The sequence below is a fragment of the Eumetopias jubatus genome, unplaced genomic scaffold (assembly GCF_037043125.1).
Source record: "Eumetopias jubatus isolate StellerSeaLion01/CBP00866 unplaced genomic scaffold, mEumJub1_p1.0 scaffold_13, whole genome shotgun sequence".
Taxonomy (NCBI): Eukaryota; Metazoa; Chordata; class Mammalia; order Carnivora; family Otariidae; genus Eumetopias; species Eumetopias jubatus.
Genome location: NW_028274819.1, coordinates 29,026,473 through 29,048,508, shown reverse-complemented (window position 1 = coordinate 29,048,508; position 22,036 = coordinate 29,026,473). Strand labels below are relative to the sequence as shown.

Below are 22,036 nucleotides of genomic sequence, written 5' to 3'. Positions count from 1 at the left end.
GAGGTTACCATTATATAAAAGAAAACAGGAAACATCCTATGAAACCAAACAAGAAGCAATCAAAACAAAAACTCTGAAATATTTTGTGAAATTAAAATTGGAATAAAAAAATGGACTGGACAATCTCATTTGCTGTTTTTATTTGCAATAGCATTTGACATGATTTAAATCTAAATAATTAATTAAGAAATTGCACTGCAACAGAAAGTTTTAAGAACCTTTTATGTAACTTAATACAATGCTATTTGAGACTGCCAGCAAACTCTTAAAACTCCTGGACACTGGCTCTCTTCTCTTCTGGCTTCCCTCCTAGTCATGTCTTGGCTACTGTCCAGAGCTGACAACTTTCACCCAGGAGTGAAGGGAGATTTGTCTAGTATAGGGAGGATTTTTGAGCCATCCTAGATTTTCACATCCAGATGGGCAAGGAGGAGGGGTGGCAGTATCATTGTACATACTTGGGTGATGTCATTGTGCCATGCATGAATATAACCATTAATTTACTCCTACTGGTGAATCCTGAATGTCCTTACTCAAATATTCCTTATTAGAAACTATAATGTAACAACTTCAAAATTAACACAAAAATTACTCAAATTTTATGTCCAAGTAACTGATGCACAAATACCTTGAGGTTCTCCATTTCCAACTACGTATACTGCAGACCAAAGAGGTTTCACATCTTGGCTAATAACATAAAAACACTTAGAATCTGTTAAGATGAGAATATGGAAGTTCCAGTTTCAAGGCCTCTGCTCAGATCATTATGCTAAAGCTTTCTGAACACTGTGAATTATATTTTGACAATTTATTGTCCATAGTGTATTCTCCCTAAAGTGAATTGTGATTATTATGCCTTTGAGGATTTTTAAAGCTATCCATTTTAGATTCTTTTAAGTAAAATTTACCTACCTTTATCTGAAAGACCACTTAGTATTCTTTTAAGTAAATTTACCTACCTTTATGTGAAAGACCATTATGATTTGAAAGACCTTTGGACAAGAGTAGTTTTAAGATATGATTGTGTCAATATACCATACTCCCTATGAATCTTGTGAGTACAGAAGTAATCTGTAACACTATTTTAGCTTTTTAAAAAAATATGTACATTTACAAGCCCAAATATCTTTTATGCTTTTATACATCACTGGAATACTGAATGAGTTTATAATTAAGATAAAGATGATCTCAGTCAGAAACTTAGATGTTATTCTTATATAATTTCCAGTGCTTTTTATTCTATAGACATTTTTTTTCGATATCTGTACAACTTTCACCATCAAGTTTGCCACATTACGTAACCTATTCTCCAAAACTGCTGTGCAGAAAGCAGTAAGGTCATTCTTAAATATAACTTATTTTTCTTGCTCTAAGACTTCATGAAAGCTTTTAAAATCAAATTTAGTTTGTAGTTAATAACTCTAGTGTAAACCTATGGAACTTAGAAACACAATAAATTAACTATATGAATGAGTTTCTGAGATTTCTAAATCCAGGCTGTATACATCTTTTATTTTGGAATTCATTAGTTTTCCTCTACAAAGTGGATGGTCGATTTTTTTAAATCTTCCATAAATCACCTTAAAAAGAATTATAATGTTGACAAATCTTACAGGGTGTTAAGTGGTTTATTAGTAAATTTCAAGGTTAAAGAACCCTCTTTGAATGTCAGGTTGTCCATTTAAATATACAGGACCTTGCTTATATGCTACTAGAATGGAAGACATCCTTAAACCTTATAATTTCTATTATTAAAATAATTGAAAAAGCCCTAGTTTATATCACTGCATATCTGAATACTTGAGTTCTAACAAAAACCGACTTTTAATCATTTTAGATTCAGATATTTAGATACAAAGGCTTAGTCTTGTATTTATAGATAAAAGGAAATCTGACCTTTTGATTAAGAAATATTGTCAGTAGCCTTTATAAGTGCTTGTTCATCTGAGGGTCCATGACAGGAGTACTCTTCCCAGTTGAGTTTATCCTAAAAATGAAATGATAAGAGCCTGCTGGTTGTTATCTAAGATTCTTCTTAATGGGAGAACCACATGGTTATTCTTCATCTCCCACTTGTTCTCACCCTCTACAACCAACCCAGCCACACCCCACCCCCACCCCAACATTGTTCAGTACTCAGCACAATGAATCATTTTCAAGTTGACTCATTGTGAACTGTCTCCCAGCTGTTGGAATGTCTGGCAGACATTTTTGTTTGGGTGAAGAATAACTGGCTGAAACCCAACCTGGATGAGTTTGATATAATAGTCTTTGGCTAAAGAAATATTGAGAGGAACTTGTTTATGGCCTCTGAAGCCCCTGTTATTCCTGGAGTAGGACCATCCCCTGTGGCATAGAACTGAAAGTAAGGAATCAATCTGTATTATTTTCTCACCATTGAGTGAAAAACTGCCTTAGAAAAAAATAGGCATTTTCAAATTATGTTTGTTTTTCTATACTTGGTACCCACATGATTAAGAGTATTAAAGCCAATTAAGGATAATTATTTTTACTGGTTCCTTTTAAGCATACTGATTCAAAGGCTGAAACATTCTTTATACAACACATATTTCTACTTACAGAGGAGTTTCAAATACTGCCCTAGGTATGAGTTAACCAGTCATTTCAGCATAATGTTTAGTGACAGGAGCTACTATGTATTTCAGACTGAGTCAGGTAACATTGACCAGTTTTCTTTTATTTTTCATTCTTATGCAATCTTTACTAGAAGACTTAAGAAGCAGAGGAATACCAGTAAGCTCAGTAGTCAGTCGTGTTTATAGGAAGTGAATGTGTTTCATTGTGTTTGGACTTTCCTCTAACAGGGGTCATAGGATCAAACTAAAATTTTCTTAACTGCTTTACATTTCCCATCCTTTTCTAAAGATCATTTTTAAACTGGTTGATATTACGAGTGTATAAAATGGGAGTTTCAAAAGTATAAAATTTTAGAACCATTTTTTCAACTATCTAGAACTTGAGAGCAAAAATTTTTCTAAGATGTTATAATATATGAAACATTTGCTGACCTATCACCCTGTCAGGGGCTAAAAGAAATACTGAATCTCCATTAAATAAAATAATTCAAGAGAACCTATAAGGTATTTAATGATTATATTTTTAATGATTTTTTATAGCCATGAAATTCTGGGTATTTTACAACTTTTGCTACTTAAAATGTGACCTTTTTTACAGTGTATTATTTAACAATGTTTTTGGTTCATGTCAGATTGTATTGGGAAGGAAAGTGTAGGCTACTAGTTTAGTGCTAGTTGTCTACTCTCTTTTCTTTGCCTTTATTGTTATCCCAGAGCCAAATAGCAGCATCTGGAAGGAGAGAACAGAAGACTCCAGAGCTAGCCATGCTGCAGCCTCTTAGCTGGACCCTTCCGTGATTCTAAAATGATACAGAGGACCTCAGCTGTTACAGGGCTGGGACCTGGTCCCAGTTGACAGATGATAGCGGGACCTTGCCTTACACATTATACTGTACTATCTACTGCTTCTGAGTCCTGATGTCTATCAGATTTTCCAATGGGTAAAGTAATTTGAAAAAGAATAGTGTGTGAGAATAAAGGTAGCCTTGACCCTTAAAACAGAAGAAAAATAATCAATTTATGCTCTCTACCAAAAATAAGATATGTCCCCTCAGCTCTTCCAATTAGAATAGCCCCTACATGGGCTAGAATTTTCAGTTAAGTGCATATTCTCATCCAGTTTTCAGCCTGTGGTAGCTTTGAATTATTTCTCTACGTTGATAGTTTATCTCCTCTACAGTTTGTCACTGAGATGGTATAATGGCACTGAATACATGTTATATTATTAAATATAAAATGAGTGTTTTGTTTCTTGTTTTACAGAATAGAGCAATTATTGCTCGTATTACAAACTTGTCAGATACAGTAGTTGGTCTGGAATCATTCATTGGTTCTGAGAGAGAAACCAACCCATTATATAAGGATTATCATGGTAAGCAGCACCTTTATAAGTAGAAGAGAATAACCTGTGTTGCCTCTTGGGTACCTGGAAGCATTGTATCCAGTCATAATATCTACTGTCAGGTAGCATGAGTTTTATTTTATAATATATCTGTTAAATGTTTTCCATTCCTGACCATTCTTTCATGGCAGATTGTCACCAAACTACATTAAGACTATGGACTGTGCTAACTACTTGAAAGAAGTCAAACCCAAGTACTAAGCCATGCCTCAGTCAGATAAAAATTTTATTGTCCCAGGGATTTAAAGTTGTCATGAAATCAGTTGTACTTATTAGCCATGTTTGAAATAAATATATCAGTTCTAATAACAACAGCTTTGTATAGTGGTTTATGCTTTACAAAGCCTACCTATATGAAAAATAAAATTCATACTTATTATGTTTTAAAAACCCTAGTCAATCACATTTTCAGAAAGTGAACATCTTTGATTATATTTGGACTTTGCTCATTTTGTTGTTTGAGTTTTGAGCAAATTTTATAATATTGCCACCCTAGTATAAACACAGGTCAATTAATCAGATTTTAATTTTTTTTGAAGTTTTTAGTAATATTTTGGTCATTTGGTTAATTTGGAGATTTTTTAAAATAAGGGTTCTTACATAGAATCATTGAAATAGGAAAGGTTTAATAGTTTTGCACATCTTAGCTCTAAATAAAATACAGAATATGGGGAATGATAGATTTTTACTTATTTACTTATACTGAGTAAATGTTAGTTATTGCTGTTATTATTGTGGACCTACTGTACTTTCATGGAAACCTCTAAAGACTGAATATCTTATTTGAAGCCTGCTAGAAGATTATATAAGATTGTGATTGCAGGACTGTGACAATTTCTAGAGTCTACAAAAAAAAAAAGATATGATACTTTATATGATAACCACCACTGCTTTGAAGTCAGCATACAATCTTTTAAAAAGTAATAAAACAGCACAATCTAACAATCAAGTATTTGTTAAAGGCCAGAAAGTATAAGCTGTGAACAAAAGCTACATAAAATAATTTGCCTTATGTTAACTTGCATAACTGTATATGCTATATGCCCAGATTAACCCTATGTATAATTATTTAATCCATTATTGTCACTATTATAGGAAGAGGACTATTAAGTTTAAACTATTCCTTTTTTTTAATTTATTATTGAGCTATAATAGACAAACAACATTCTATTAGTTTAAGGTGTACAAAGTAATGATGTGAGAGATGTATGTATTATGAAATGATCACCACAGTTAAGTTTTGTTAACATACATCACCACACATAGTTTACAATGTTTTTTTTTCTAGTGATGAGAACTTTTAAGATCTCCTGTCTTAGCTACTTTCAAATATACAACACATTATTGTTGAGCATAGTCACCATGCTGTACATTACATCCCTAGGACTTATTTGTCTCAAAACTAGATAAACTATTTTTCAATTTTTATTATTTCTGCTTTCTTTTAAAACAACTCAAGTTAAATATTACCTTAATAAATTATATCTGAATATCATCTGTAAGTATTATGACCTAATAAATTTAGTAAATTATATTTTATATTCTAAGACAGTTATTTTGATTAAAACATTTCAAGGGTGAAAGGCTATGATGTTTTGTGCTGAAATCTCTGAATCGATAAATTATTACCAACAGATTACTGAAGGGTTTTGACGACAAGTAGCATTTCTGTTAATAAGAAGGACCTGATAAACTGTATTCATTCATTGTGTAAGGCCTCCTGACTTAAGAGCTAAATCAGCATACACACACACACACACACACACACACACCCCAAGGTAAAATGAGGAGTGTGCAAGTGAAAGTCTGGTGTGCTCGTTTCTAATGTATTTTACTAAGTAGCTCTAAGATATCTTTAATCTGTACCTAAAAGCTGTCTTCTTAACATATTTTGCATTTTTTTAAGTTTAATAAATTAAATCAGATATTTCAGTGAATTATTTTTGAAAAGGCCATTTTGGAAGTTAAGCGCCTAGTGGTTTACCCTTTGAAGCTAAAATGAATACATATATTACTAAGCATTCAAACACACACACAACTGTATACTAGAAAAGCAGTTCTTTAAATAAGATGCATCTTATTTGTTCAGATTTGGATTTGCCTTCTTCCTCCATGTTTGGAGATCAGTGTCTTTGGGATGATGATTTTAAATATGGGCTGAGTCAGGCAGAGAGATGCACTGAAGAATCTTCCATGTCTTCATCTGTGGCAAATGACCCTGAGTTTAGTCAGAAACTGCATTAAGCTGCACAAAAGGCATCCAGTGCCCTTGTCAGAAAAAATTAGCAAGTGTTTCTACTGACAAGAGGCCAAAGCTCACGGTTTACCTAGCACTATTACAAAGCTTATAACAGCTACACAAAGGTCTAACATGCCACAGAAATGAGGGTCTTGGAATGGCATAGGGGTTAAAGTTTGATCCTACAGTGTGCTCTGAAATGTAGTTTTCTTCAGTGGTTTGCTCAAGTCATTAATAAGGTACAAAATGAAATACTTTTCATTAGTGCTTCACTGGTTATCAGTAACCCATAAGCCTTGTTTTGCTGGCTGCTTACTGGTGCATTTAATAAAATAAAGATCACTCAGTGGTGCCGTGGGCAGCATGCAAGGTGATAGCCATATTTGCTTACTGTAAATACAAGAGAAAATCACACACAAACCGGCTGTAGTTTTGACAAGTATTAAGATCCCTCTTTACATCTGTACTTCTGTACCAAAATGCAATTAGTTTTCCTCGCACAAGGATTTCTGTTTATCTTATTCTGCTTGATTACTTGAGTATAATCACACCATTTGCTTCATTGCTCCTGGTAGTAAGCTCCAGTTTTAAAAGGGGAGGATGCTTGTGTGTAAATTTACAGGATTCTGCTGTAAGACTCTTAATTTATGCACTAAGACAGTGTTTTTAAAAAATTTTTTTCTTTTAATTTCCTTTTCACAAGGTTTGATTCATATTCGGCAGATTCCTCGGCTTAATAACTTGATTTATGATGTATCCGATGTCAAAGACTTAGCTTTTAAATTAAAAAGGAAGCTATTCACCATTGAGGTAAGAGAGAATTTTTGTATTTTAGTTCACGGACTTAAAGTTAAATAGTCTATGTGTGTATGTGTATGTGTATATATATATATATATATATATATATATATATATATATAATTCTTAGAAGACGTTTCCTGCTAATATTCTTGTTCTTTTGGTGTAACAAAATAATGTTTTTAGACTCTCTTATTTTTTTCTCTTTTAATGGCATATCATTAGAGTATAGCAAAGAATGATTTTGTTTTAAACGTCTATTCAAAGTAAGCTCCAAACTTACATGGTAAGTATGACATGCGTATTTCCAAGGCTTTCAAAAGCATATTTAATTAAATGTTAATGAGCTGTGCTTATTTGTGTGTGGAATGTGAAAGCTACCCACAATTGTGTATGGCTAAGAAAAGAGGATCCTTATCTATATTCTAAAAGCAGTTTTTTTTACTATTAGTGAAATCACCTTTCCGCTTTCCATGCTGAACAAAACAAAGTATAATTTACACCAGTGTCTTTAAGTCAATTTTCTACAAAACTTAAAACTTTTTTTGTGACCTTTATGCAAGCAGTCATGACAGAAAGTAGTGGTACAAAAGATTTATTTCAACTTAATCTTACTAAAGAGCAAATGAACATAGCACTATTAAGCAATTAGAGTTGATGTATTTATTAACGAAATAAATGCCCAGGGAGAGATGGCTTTTGGGTGATGTGATAGTTATCAGTATAGTCGGTGCAATTTTTTTAACAAAGACATAAAACAGCCAAGCAGCCTTGACAAACCATTTTGTTTAATCTCTTTTCAAATGAAAAGCTCTTAAGCAGGCCACTTGTCTTAACTGCTTGAAACCATAAAAAGAGAGAATTGCCACCAATAAATTAGCATATTTTTAACTTCATCACCAAATGATGGTCAATGTGGCTTGGCACTGCTTTGGTGTTTGGGACTTCACCCTTAAGTGACCACTTTGGCCCTTTTTTGACCCTCTGCCCTCTTTAGCTGGCCACTTGATAAGGTAACTTCATGGTTCTCCCTCTTTTTCTCTTTCCCTTCACATTTGCAAGTAGCACTAACCTATAAATCATTGTAAGGGCCCTATCCAGTGACAAATTAATGTGCCCTCCTCCTAATTAATGGTCATCAATGTCCTTAATTATCTAATCCTATTGAGAGCAGTTAATAGTTAATCAGGCAGCCAGTTCTTCAAGCAGGTCATCTCTGCAGGAGTGTTAGAAGTTTCTCATCTGGGGATACTCCCTTCAAAAGCCACTTAAAGCCAAAAGATAGAGAGTGTAGAAATACTGATTCTTGAGCTAATTTGCTTTAGTTCTCAAAAGAAACCATTGAAATGGAACCCAACGCTGTAATTGTTCAAACTTTGTTTCAGTTTTTCTGATAGAATACTAAGAAATTTACCATTATTATTTACCAATTTTAAGCAATATTTTGCTTAAAATTTTTAGAGGCATAAAGTTATAGTTAGTGTCACAAGGAAAGCATGCCTCATCATTTTCTTTTAAGTTGAACTTATATTTTTTATGAAAATTGGGGTTGTTTTTTTTTTCCTCTGTGCAACACCTTTCTCCCAAATGAGTATTCTGACAAGCAGGTCTAAGGTATCTTGTCATACAAACTAAGCAAGCAGATTCCCTAGTGAAAATCATAGTGCACCCACAGAAAAAAGTAGCACTGTAGTGTGAATCACGTTTATTCTCTTTCTCTCTCTCTCTCTCACACACACACACACACACACACACAACACAACACGTATATGCACACACACACTGGGTCTTATTTTGGGTGTGAGGAGATAGAAATAAAAGACTTAAATAATGTCAAGTGGGACCTCTCCTTTGAATAAACTTGGATTCTAATAAAGTGACTATACTTTACCATTGGAGCTGATGTGAGATCTTTTATAAACCACATAGGTTTCTGTTCCATTTCCTCTCTTCTATTCCCAACATTCTGAACTAAGAGAATAATTATAATTGATCACCTGTGGTTTGAAGCAATATTTGAAAACAAAACACAAATAGATGGTTGGTTTTTAAAAAGTTAATATTTAATACAGTTGATCAAATCCTTTACCTTTTTGGTTTATAACCATCTTTTTTTTATACATAGAAATATAGGTGCAACACATTCCAAATAATTTATTCACCTATGCCATAAAATTCAATTTGGTGATTAGAAAAAATAGGAGTTCAAGAACGAAACAAACCTAATAGTAGCATATATAGGTATAATTATAACAAGATAAAGTCATGTGGTTCACATAAGACTAAATGATTTAAATGCAGCATTATACCTTATAAAATGCATACCCAACAGATAGCAAGTCTTTGGTGATACACTGTAGAAATTGGAAATGAGAAGATTCTTTCATTGGGGGAAAATTATGATGTGACATTGTTTTAATATGCACAACAAATGTTTTTATTAAAACTGATACCAAAAAAATAATAATAAGATGTATACTTTACTAGTCTGTAAAGTGTGAGACCCTAATATAGCAGGCACTGAATCTGTGTTTTACTTTCGGAAGAGAAAGGTGGTTTAGCGGGAAAGCAGAAATAAGTTTTCTGATTCCATACAGGTAGATCTGTTACATGATGGAATTTTCTATCAGTCACATGGTCTCACATGGTTGGCATGTTTGGAAACAAGGAGCAAAAAAAACAAAACAAAACAAGAAAATACCCTTATTTCTATTTTTAGGATACCCTTTCTTTGATTTAGTACTCTTTTTATATATGAAAACTGAAAAAAAAAATTTTTTAACTGACAGCCACCAAGGGCCTCTAGCAAATAGAGCAGCTCTAACCAGCAGTCTTTAATTTCTTTGAGTGATTTGGAAAAGGCAAAAGAATATTTCTTTCTTCTTGGGCTGTGTATTGGTATTATTCACATTCAAGTCGAATTTATTTATCTAATCACAGTAAATTTTTACTAATACCTAGTATTCATCAGCTATGAAGCTCTATAAATTAGACCCTCTACAAAAACCATAGCAGAATCATATCTATAGTAATGACACTAAAATCCTGGCCTGTGTTCTGGGTAAGTAAAAGAGAAAATATAAGGTTGATTCATTCTGGCTTCGGGTTAAAAAAAAAAAAGCTTTCCAATTCTTTGAAAATGTATAATCCTTGTAAACTGTACATGGTAACTCTCTAGCATATTCGATTAACCACGACATACTACTTATTCCTTGGCTTACCACATAACCTTTATTCAGTCATAACAAGACTTATTAAGCCTTTGTGTGTACCAGGCCCTCTACTGGCTTATTTATACTTTCTATGTAGTAATTGAATATTTTATAACAAAAGGCTTTACTAATAGACTCAACGTATAGAAAGTATGTCTTTTTCATCTTCGTATCTATCCCAGAACTAAGAACAGAGTCATACACTTAGCAGGTATAAAATCTTTGCTGAAATATGTGTATATAGATAAGTTATGGAGTTTGAAAAATTATCCAAATAATGCAGCTACAAATATTATGTAAGCTCCACTGGTCAAGTGACATATAAACACTACCTTCTCCATTAAGTTCCACAGGAAATATAACTTGGGTACATAGCTTCACATCCAAGCTGAAATAACCACTTAGACTTGTGTTTTTTTTCAGTTTCTGTAATTTTTGCTTCTCTAATGCTGGGATCATCATTAACCAGTTTTTTCTTTATATTAGTAATTATGATGTAATTGTAATACCTAAACAAGTAAGATTTGGTAGGATTTGAAATGTGGCTTCATATAATTTGATGATATCGTAACAGCAAATTTTCAAAATAAGGATAAACAATACTTATATAGGTTTTAATTGGTCCAGAAATAGTAATTATGATAAGTAGTATATTTATGTGGGTCTTGCACATTAAATGAATATTGAGAGTCCAGAAAATCAAAGTAGATTAAATTTTCTCAAGATTGTCTTTAATTCTTTGCCCCTAATTCAGAACACAGGACTCTGGTACCTCTCAGTCATCAAGAACTTTTTCTCACAGAGGAGTTGATAAACCAGTATCTATTAAGTAACACTATTTTTGATGCACTTACTTAGAAAATTCATTCTTAAGTATTAAGATCAAAATATTATATGCCATCAGTATAAGTTAGCTTTATATAGTACTACAGTACACTTGATATGATTCAGCAGAATTATTTGAAATTTTTACATATTGGAAAAGCATAAACTCTTGTAGTCACTATGACAATGTTGGACAACGTAGAGTTGCATGATATCTTTGGTCTTAGGTTTCCTTACTTCCCTACATTTTGTATCAATAGCCTTTCCAGTTTTAAATGGGAAGTAGAAAGGTGACTGTTTACTATACTTAGAGGTAGAGAGGAGAGTTGGTTAACTTATTTGTCAATTAACAATTATGTCACTAAAAAAAAATAATGGAAACATAAATGTCTGACTCAAGAACATTAAGCTGTAGCATGATGGACTATATAGTCCAATATACTTTTCTGATAATGATGCCCTCCATAAATATTTAAATATTCACTTCCCATACATATTGCAGTTAGCAAAAGAAAATCAAGGTGGAACATAGGCATCTGTTCGTATAGATCAAATCATTTGTCAAAAATAAATTCAAATTAACATTCTTTAACAATGGAAATGTCATTTTGTGCATGTTTACATCTTAATATATTCATTATATTACCATCCCCATATTTATACTTTTAATTCCTAAATAAGGTAGACATACAGTAGGGTCATATAGGTTTCACAGACTCTCCAGAAGTTGGTAATACTGTGCTCTTATATATTCCACATGTCATAGCGAGCCTATCAACAGTGCATACCACCTTAAGGGGAACACAATTTTGAGACTCTGTCTAATCCTATTTCTTCCCACATTGGAATCTTAATTAGAAGAGATAAGGAAAAAAAAAAACCATCATTTAACTAAATTATTGTCTTGAATCTGTAGCAAAAGGTATAATCCGCAATTGGGCCAATTAGTGAACCCCATAGTTAGCTATGCTGCAGCGAACAACTTGATTAGATCTGACACCATCCTAGTTCTCACTGTTGTTTTGCCAGGTATGATGGTCAGACTTCAAAGAGCTTGAGGCATCAGCAGGGCAAGGTTTGGAGGCCAGCTTAGGTCCGGTTGTTAATCTCTCTACTAAAACCACAGCAGCTCTCACACAAAACAAGCTTACACGACACAATCATGCGGTATTAAAGTTAGGGTTGAGTCATGCCAATTTGCCTTTGATTTTTTGATGATTGACCAAAGATGGCTACATGACCAGACACATGCTAAAAAGTATACTGATTAGGTAAGTTCCCAAAATATTTGAAGTATTTTTTTAACTTCCTATATAAATGTTGGGAAAGTTTATCCCCTTTGATCAAACTTCCAAAGTGATGGTACTGTATCAGGGGGAAAATGAATATTTCTTATGGCAGCCCAAATCCCAAACTTTTCACTTACCACTTCATAAAAATTAGTGTTTACATTAATAATTCCTTAAGGAGAATGTAAAAGGAAATTCTTTCTAAGTGGTACTTTTAAAAAATCTATTAAGCGCATTAAAAGAAAAATTTTTCCCTGAGTCATTTATGTTCACTGACAATTTTTCTGAAATTTCTTTATAATTATTTTCCACTTAAATGTTGAGTAAAGTGCCCTTCCACGATGTGATTGCATAAGTGTTCTTTTCTCTGCATTCTGATTTGTTGGAACATTGCAGTAATAGTGACATGTTTCCATTCTGAGAAAAGCCTAAGGCTGCGTTAGTATTATTCCGAATGATTGAAGCTGCCATCTTGCTGACTTTCCCTTAGGCAGCATAGGGCCCGTTTGCTTTTCTGTTCATCTCACATGCTTCCTGTGAGTTGGCCTGGCAGAACATCATTGCTTCATTTGGCAAGGAAGAGTAAATTCATGTTTGGCTATTATATGTCTTAAAGTTTCTGTACTGTCATCAACACCTGAGATAATTAAACTTATACTGTGTTTCATCAAATGCATCCTGTTTCTTTGAGAAGTATTTTTAATTATCTTATGACACCTTGACTGTGAATAATTTCTGTATAAAAATGGTCATTTTATAAATTGAACTTAGAGTCTAATATTTCACATTGCACTAATTTTTATACCAATTAATACTACATTTTTGTCAGGAATATAAAGAAAGCGTATATTTGAATAGAAAGATGGTGGCACAAAGCAAAAGTCTAATATTTAGAATCTTGCCAAATAGTTTTCAGTCCGTGAGTCTATTAAAGATTCTGTGGTACCTATAGTCCAGCAGTCTCACTTTTGAGATCAGGATGGTACAGACTCAGCATCATCTAAGGATACAAAGAGAAAAAAAAATCTCTTCTCCTCTTTCCTGAATTTTGCCAATACAGAAGTATGTATGTATTCTATGGTATGGCTCCAGGAAAATTATATTGCAGTACTTCAAGGATTTTCTTAAAGCATTTGTAGAACTGCTGTAGCAGATATCACCCAGTTTATATGGTATTCCCTAAACCACTTCCTGCCACAATGTACTATGTATAGTGTCTGAGGAAGACAGAGAAACAGAAAACCAAAAATGATGACAAATCATGGCTATCCCATTTCATCAGCTAGAAGGTGAGAACATATATTTTACTGACATAACCTCCAAGGTGCCTAGAAGAGTAAGAACACATTATAGAGCTTAATAAATATGGTATCCACGAGCTTTGTGATTAATATAGGTAACTTTGGGAATATTTCTGTACCTAAAACATCTTTAGTCCTTCTTCAAGGTCTTTGCACAGCAAATGTCCAGAATGTTCATCCCTCCATCCTTTCATGACTTTTTCTTTTCACTGGATTGCAGGTTAAATATCTCAGTCTCCTTAGAGAGGTCATCCCTGACTGGCCCATCTGAAGTATTCGCTCAATTATCTACTATCACGTACACTATTTTAATTCTCAGTGTAACACATATTACTACAATTGATTATCAGTTAGTTTGTTATTTTTCAACATTATTCCCTTACTTGCTGTAAGCGTCACAAGATTAGGGACATAGTCTGTCTTTTTTTGTGGCGAAATCCCAAGCACACATGGTAGGTATTCCACAAATATTTGTTAAATTGTTAAAGTACTATTTTTAAAGAAACTCATGTCTACCATAAGTGTATTTAAAAACATGTATCGGGTATCTCATTCATTCTCAGCATTGTGTTGGGTGCTTCCATATAGACTACAATATTTAACTCTTATTTGTTACTCACAGGAACCCTTGCCATTGGCATTATCACACATTTTAATGTGAGGGAATATACGGAGTTATGTACCCTTCCCAAAGTCATAGAGCTAGGATTAAATCCAGATCTTTTAACTCCATGTACAGAATTACACTGGAAAGTTAACATGTTCAGGAGCTCTGTTAATTATTACTGATTTAAAAATAAAAAGTTTGAGTGTTTAACAGGGGCCTAGGACTATGGCAAGTGCTTTATAGCCATTACCTCAGAGATCTCACAACTACTGTATACCATGATTATCTACATTTTATAAATGAGAAAGAGATCAGGTAACCTAACTTATCCAAAGTCAGAGTTAATAACTGACAAATGACACTTAGACCAAAGCCTGGGCTCTTAAACAACAGCTACTCACCACGCCACAAGATGTACTGCCATCTCATCTTCAGTGCATGAGCCAGAAAGCCTCTGCCCTGAGACATAAACAAGAACAAACCTCAAAAATATACACACACAGAGAGATATATAATCTTTTAACATTCATGTTAAAAATTCTTGTGTTCCTAGTAAGCATTTGTACTCTATTTTTATAAAATATCTTATAAAATTCAGATTGGATTAATCATAGCTTCTCCCTTATATAACATTAGGATTGCAAGATTGTACTTTTCCTTATTTTTTTACTAATTTCTGGTATTTGGTAGGTATTTTTTAATAAAAAAATTAATTTACAAAAACTATAAAGCCATTCCCGAAAACACTAACCACTTCTGTAGGATTTCTAGATCTTAGCTATGTAATGTGGGGAAAATATTCTATACAAAGAAACAGGGTTCCCTTGCTTTGGTTCACTATTTTGATATGGTTCAAAACCATTGAAATATAATTACAGTGTATTATTATTATATTCATTTACATTCGACATTCAGGTATTTCTGCAAATATTAATTTGCTCATAGTTACCATGTTATATTTTTCTAAATTATTTTACCTATATCATCTTTGAAGCATCAAAAATTATCTTGTGAGATAATTAAGGCATATACATTTTATAAGGTAATAAGATACCAAATTCAGTTTTTAAAATTTTTTTTTGCCTCCTTTTTTATCATAACTTGTTCTAATGAAAGTTTGATCCATTCATATTAATACCTATTTCTTTTTCTGTTGCATATGTTTCATTTATTGGAAGTCCTTCAAATACCATCTTTAAGCAAAATTAAGCAATAAATCTTATGACTGTGAAATATTTTCCTTTTTTATTGATCAATATTAGTAAAACAGTTTCTACAGTTTAGTATAAGAAATGTTCCTCATTAAGGAAATATGAGATTAACATAAATTATTATTTTTTAAAAAATAAAACTTTTAAGAGACTAAGAGAAACTGAGGTATAATGGAAATGCCTTTAGCCACAAAACTAGTAAAGCAGTTCTCTTACTTAAGTAGAAATTAAAGTTTCATCAGAGTTATTACTGTCATAACTCCATGCCACAATGGACATTTCATAGAGTAGCCAGTTCAGGTTCTTTGTATCTGGTATAGTGAAGTTCACTGAACTGTTTTGTCAGGTGCTGTCAAGTCAACCCACCATTGTTGTAGAGAATCAGACTAAATCATTTTGGCATGAGCCTTCCAGAAATAAGATACTTAATATGAATGGTTTAATGAAATTGAGTATTTGGTTTCAGTTTTTTGTAAGACTGTTGAAAATATGTTGCACTCATTCAGAAATTTCTGAGTAAATCAGTGGTAATATCCGACCATACTTCGTTGAAATTTTGCTCTAAATACCTTTACTTAACATAAATAACTTTTGGAATGTATTTGAGTATTTGGGTATGTTTTGTTGGATATGTAATTATTCCCTAAACATTTTGAAGATGTAAAAGTTCCAGAGAAGAGGTGTCTTTTACTAAGATTAAAATTTTCTGTTATAAAATGAACCTAGTACGAGGTTTGAAATAACTATTTTTGTTTCCAAAGCCTATTTTATTAAAAACAAAGTTGAATTTTATTACATTTTTAATGACTTAATGAATTGTTTAAGCAAATTCTAAATATTTAATTCTTCCATGATTGGAAAAACAGCTTATCCTTCTGATCAGTAGTCATTTAAAAGGCATTATTATAATGTAGACTTAGTTAAATGCCTCAAACTTTTTTTGTATATATATTTTGATAGGGAAGAGGGTTGTTGATATATCTTCTCAACAACCTAAGAAATATTTTACCAACCTATACTGTAGCTATGGTGTAGCATTGAAAACCCTGTAACAAAAAGCCTCTTGGTGCAATTAAAGGTCACTTGTACATATTGTAATAGGCTACTCATTTACAAGATCTTTGTTAAGGGTCAGTGCTATAGCATGAAATGGATTGCCCTTGTTGAGCCTGTAAATAAATGGGTCAACTTATCTTGTATTCAGTGGGAAAAGGGAAAAGCTAATACAATACTATTTTATTAATATTTTCACAAATTGCTAAAATGAGCAAAACCAAATGCACTAGTGCTATATTCTTGATATAATTATAGAATATTACTAAAATAATATTTTTAAGTATTTTTTTAAGGTTTTAAGGAAAGTTTTTAAGGAAAACTGCTCATACACATATTCACACAGTTGTTTAAATCCATGGATCATGTCCAGATACAGAAAAGCATAGCACAGTGGTAGTGTTCAAATGTTCTTTACCATAAAACTAGCATGTTTCAAAATGGCTAAGATGTATATACCCCATTTTTTCTGTATTGAAGTTAAAAATTTGTAAGGGATAGGTATGAAAAAGTAATCAAACTAGACAGTGATTTATTTTCATTATTTCTCACAGCCTTTCCAATGCTCTGAGGGAAACAAATGGTGGTGCAGATAAAGTATTAGTAATGATCTGTGCTGAATGAATTCACTCACCTGATTTTTCAATAAATTAAGATTTTAGGATGAGAGTGAAATTAATGATTAAAATACTTTGTACCTTGCAGTAATTTTAATGCTTTTAGATTTTATGTATACACACACACACACACACACACACACACATATGAGGTGTGAGTTATTTTTTGTTCTCAAAATCAAATTAGTAAAAATATACTAATGAAATAAATTTATCCAGCACTTTCTAGATTCTTCCCTCTGAATTTGGCCATTCAGATACACAACTATACACCCCTAATTATTTGGGGGGTTGCTGGGTACTATAAAAAATTTAAATTTGTAGCCAATGCCAAATCAAATCTGGGTCAAACAAAAGTAATTTAACAATGGGTTTCAGTCAAGAATCAAATGAATAATGATAAATTACCCTTCAAAAACCTGTAGGACTGATTTTTATAGAAAAATACTAAGGCCAGTCATTAAGGTCAATCATGATGTAAGCAGCCAAGGATATCCCTGATCCAAGTAATCTCTGCTCATTGTTTAGCTCTTGAATATCCACTCTTCAGTGTTTTGTTTGACTTTGCTGCCATACTTCTTTAGCATAGTGAAAACATCGTGATCATGCATAAGCCTCTTTTATAAAATATCGAAGCTTTAGGAAAATGTGTTTCATTTAGGTGCGTAAATGCTTTTAAACTTATGTCTGTTTTATTCATCATTGTATCCTCTTAGTAGTTCAGTACCTGATCATGTATGTGCTCAAAAAGTATTGAATGAGGGTGCCTGGATGGCTCAGTCGTTAAGCGTCTGCCTTCGGCTCGGGTCATGATCCCAGGGTCCTGGGATCGAGTCCCACATCGGGCTCCCTTCTCCGCGGGAATCCAGCTTCTCCCTCTCCTACTCCCCCTGCTTGTGTTCCCTCTCTCGCTGTGTCGCTATCTGTCAAATAAATAAATAAAATCATAAAAAAATATATTGAATGAATGAATGAATGAATGTCCTCTTGACAGTGCTCAAAACATATTAGTATAACTATAAAATCTCACCATTTCAGACTATCTCTAATAGTCTGATACTGCTAATACAGTTTTCATAAATGGTTAATCTACTTCTAAGGTTTTAAATAGTTAAAATAATCTTCAAAAATAGCAGCTGATCCATTTGCAACAATATGGATGGATCTATAAGGTATTATGTTAATGAAATAAGTGAGAGAAAGTCAAATACCATAGGATTTCACTTTTATGTGGAATCTTAACAAAACAAGTGAAAAATGAAACAAAACATAAACAGACTCATAGATACAAGAAACAAACTGTTGATTATCAGACAGGAGAGGGCTGGGGGAGCAGGAGAAGTAGGTGAAGGGGATTAAGAGGTACAGACTTCCATTTATAAAAATAAATAAGTCATGGAGATATAATGTACAGCAAAGGAACATAGTCACCAGTATCAACTTTGTATGGTGACAGATGGTAACTAGAGTTATCATGGGGATAATTTCATAATGTATAAAAATATCAAATCACAATGATACTTTCAGTACACCTGAAACTAATAGGATATTGTGTGTCAGTCATACTTCAACAAAAAATTATTTCAAAATCAGCTAATAATATAATGAACCGTTATTGCTGAAATGAAGTTGAGCTGTACTCTTCAGAAATATCAGATAGAAAGTGAGGAAATATATAATTTTTAGCTACCAAAAAGTGGTATTCTATTTGAATCATTACTCACTGTCATTTTATTGCCACTTGAAATTATTTTGAATGCTTCATCTTAAAAGATATTATAATAAATTTTCCAAATTTGTAAAAGTCCCCCAGACCTGACAGGAATCAGTTCTGATTCTTGGGTTTAAAGTACCTATACCTTCTAATCCCCTTTGAACCAGCCAGTAATTGCCTGTTAATATGCCTGGTCTTCTTGGGCCAATAGAGTGGATTTTATTGCCTATATGGTTTCCTGGCTTTTAACAGAGAAATATTGCAGAAGATTTGTGAGACTCAGGAATGAAGCATGAAATAATTATGTACAGTGTAACAATAAACACAACATTTGGTTAAGTTCAGATTTAAATGTGCATTGGTAATAAGGCAACTAATATCACTGCTGTAATAACAAATCATCAGAACTATCATTATTGAAGAATCATCCCACTGACCTCTTTGTGCACATGGAAATGACAAGTCCCAATCTAATTCTTCAGTTTGGCTTCTTAAGAATTTCCTCCTGGGAAACCATTCTGGCCCAGATAGAAATTTAAAGACAATTATATTCAGAAGAAAAGCTTTACAGTGCATAATTTATAGCTGAATGCATTTCCTTCATGGGTCCTATTGACTTAATGTGTAATTTACTCAAGAAACAGAGTACATGTAAAGATATTTTGGAAGTGTGATCAACTCTTCATAGTGCCATAAATATGAGCCATTTCTTTGCCTTAGCATTCAAATATTATAACATTCCCATCATTTTAGTGGAAAGATTCTTATGGTTTGGTTCATGTAAAAATAGGTAAGTAAAAGACAATATTAAACCAACTTTGCCCCTGATACTTTAAAGCATGAAGTTCACAGACTATGACCTATGGGGCAAATCCAGGCTTACTGTTTTTTTAAATAAACTTTGATTGGAACACAGCCAGACCTATTTGTTTATGAATTGTCTATGGCTGCTTTCACACTACATCACTAAATTGATATCTTTGGCACGCAGGGCCAAAAAATATTTACTATCTGGTCATTTACAGAGAAAGTTTGCTATAAATAAGAACCGCTACTTTAGAAGACTACATGCTTTAAAGAAAATCCACTGAAAGCATTGTCAATTAGAGGATATGACTGATCATCTTAAAATTAAGCTCTGAGTAATACTAAATTCATATAATCACTTGATATGTAATTTGCACTTTCTGAATTAATAATGCAGGTGTGTCTCTTTGAGGAAATACCTAGATTTCTTAAAGTGCTAAAATCAGAAGGGAGCTTAAAGTGCTTCAAAGCCACTTTGCACATATTTTCTCACCCAGCCTCTCTGTCTTCATGAGGAACCCACTTTCTTAGAGGCACCCCATTTCAGTCTCTACCAACTACAGTTGCTAGAAAATTATTTCAGATGCTAAAGCAACTTTCCACCTATTACATTAGTACTAACTCTACTTTCTGAAGCCATACATTAATTGCTATTTTATATACTATACCTGGATTCCTAATAAACACCTAATATATAAGAAACAATTAAAATTTATGTGTATGTCTTATTTTCCTTAGATTTTGTATTTTATAAAACATTGTGAATTAAATTAACCATTTTATGCTATTTATTGTACATTTAACTTAAAATCTTAAACATGAAGCACATATAATCTTTAGAACATCCTTTAAAAGAACTTTTTTCTTTTTTTTTAAATAAGGTGTTAATTAGAAATATAAAAGTAATAGACTTGAATTCTGAGGTTAAAAAGCCTTCATGAACTACAGGTCCATGGAATTTAAATATTAAAAATCAGTATTTTTGTTTTTAGCGTGTTTGAATTCACAAATGAGTTTCAGATGACTAAAAGTGAGAAAAGCAACACTAAATGTGATTTTTCAACTTTATTATAATCTATTTAAGATTATTTTACCATAAGTAAATTAATCAAAATGTAGCATTAAACTTTTGATGACTGCATAATAAGAAGCATAAGGATATATTTCTAACAAGTTTTGATTTTATCAGGAGAAGTATACCAAAGAAAGATTAGCTGCTCATTATCCACACTACCTAGTGATGTAATTGATAGCCAAATTAAAACAGAAGGCTTAAGTGGCCGGTATGGATCGAGAAGTCTTGCTTTATTTTTCACTTCATTTTTTTAAACTGTAGGAATTTCTTACGCAGGGAAGTAAGACCACATTAAAGCTTAAAATGTAAGTGTATTATTAAAAGTAATTTTGGAGCTAGTCAAAGTATTTTTAAGCTGTATGAGACTTGAGTTGGAATCTTTTGCCATTTTAATTAGAAAATTTAAACATATGAGGACAGTTTTACTCAAAATTGCTTTTACTTAATTTAGTGCCTATTGTTATTTTTAAAATAATTATATAAAGATTAATGTCTTTGGCCTTTGTAAATTGTTTTAAAATTAGATAAAACCAGTCTTTCTCAAAGGTGTTTATAATGTAGACTAGAAAAGAAGATTGCATGAAACCACTACAAAAAGGACTCAACTTAGTGTTTTCAGCCTAATAAAAATGTTGTAAAAATACTTGTAAGCTTGAAAATCACACTAGCTATTCTTGTTTCAAATTCTGTTTAATATATTGTTCTGTATGATTTTATAATAAACAGATTACTCCTTGAACAGGAATTAAGAATAAAGCTGCCAGGAAGGGGTTTTGTTGTCAGAGGAGTTCCCGCCTCATGTTTTGTAAGAGATTTCATGGTCCCATTGTAAAGAGGAGATGATTTAAAACGTGTTCCCAAGATAAACTTTCCCATTGTCATTAATGAGGATGGATAATACTGAGTGACAAGTGCATTAGGAATGACACAGAAAGAGCTGTTAGATTTGTCAGAGCATATCACTTCAGGCAGTGACACTTGAGGACACTCTTTTTGTGGAAATTCAGTTGGGTTGGGGGGGGTTGATTTAAAGATACCAAAGTTTGTTTTTGCTGATAGAATAATGTATTTTACAGTTTATAAATGTATATTCTCCAGTGTTTAGAAAATATTTGGAAGGTTCTTTAGATTAAGTTCTTCCACATTCTAAGTTTATACCCTTACTATATCCTGATTTCTTCCTAAGGAAGTCATCAAATTATGTCACACTTAAATGTTACTATATTTCCACAAAACCAATGTTTCTTTTAAAAAGTCTGGTCTCTTGGAATTTTCAACTGAAGGAAAGA

The 22,036-nt window shown here is 32.6% G+C and overlaps 1 protein-coding gene across 1 annotated transcript in view; it reads left to right on the top strand.

The window, feature by feature from the left end:
* The window catches only part of ELP4 (elongator acetyltransferase complex subunit 4), a 244,084-nt gene that overhangs the window by 116,032 nt on the left and 106,016 nt on the right, over nucleotides 1–22,036 (top strand). Inside the window, exons 8-9 of the mRNA XM_028087751.2 lie at nucleotides 3,861–3,969; nucleotides 6,942–7,048. Of these exons, the coding sequence (XP_027943552.1) occupies nucleotides 3,861–3,969; nucleotides 6,942–7,048 (216 nt within the window). The remainder of the gene's footprint in view (nucleotides 1–3,860; nucleotides 3,970–6,941; nucleotides 7,049–22,036) is intronic.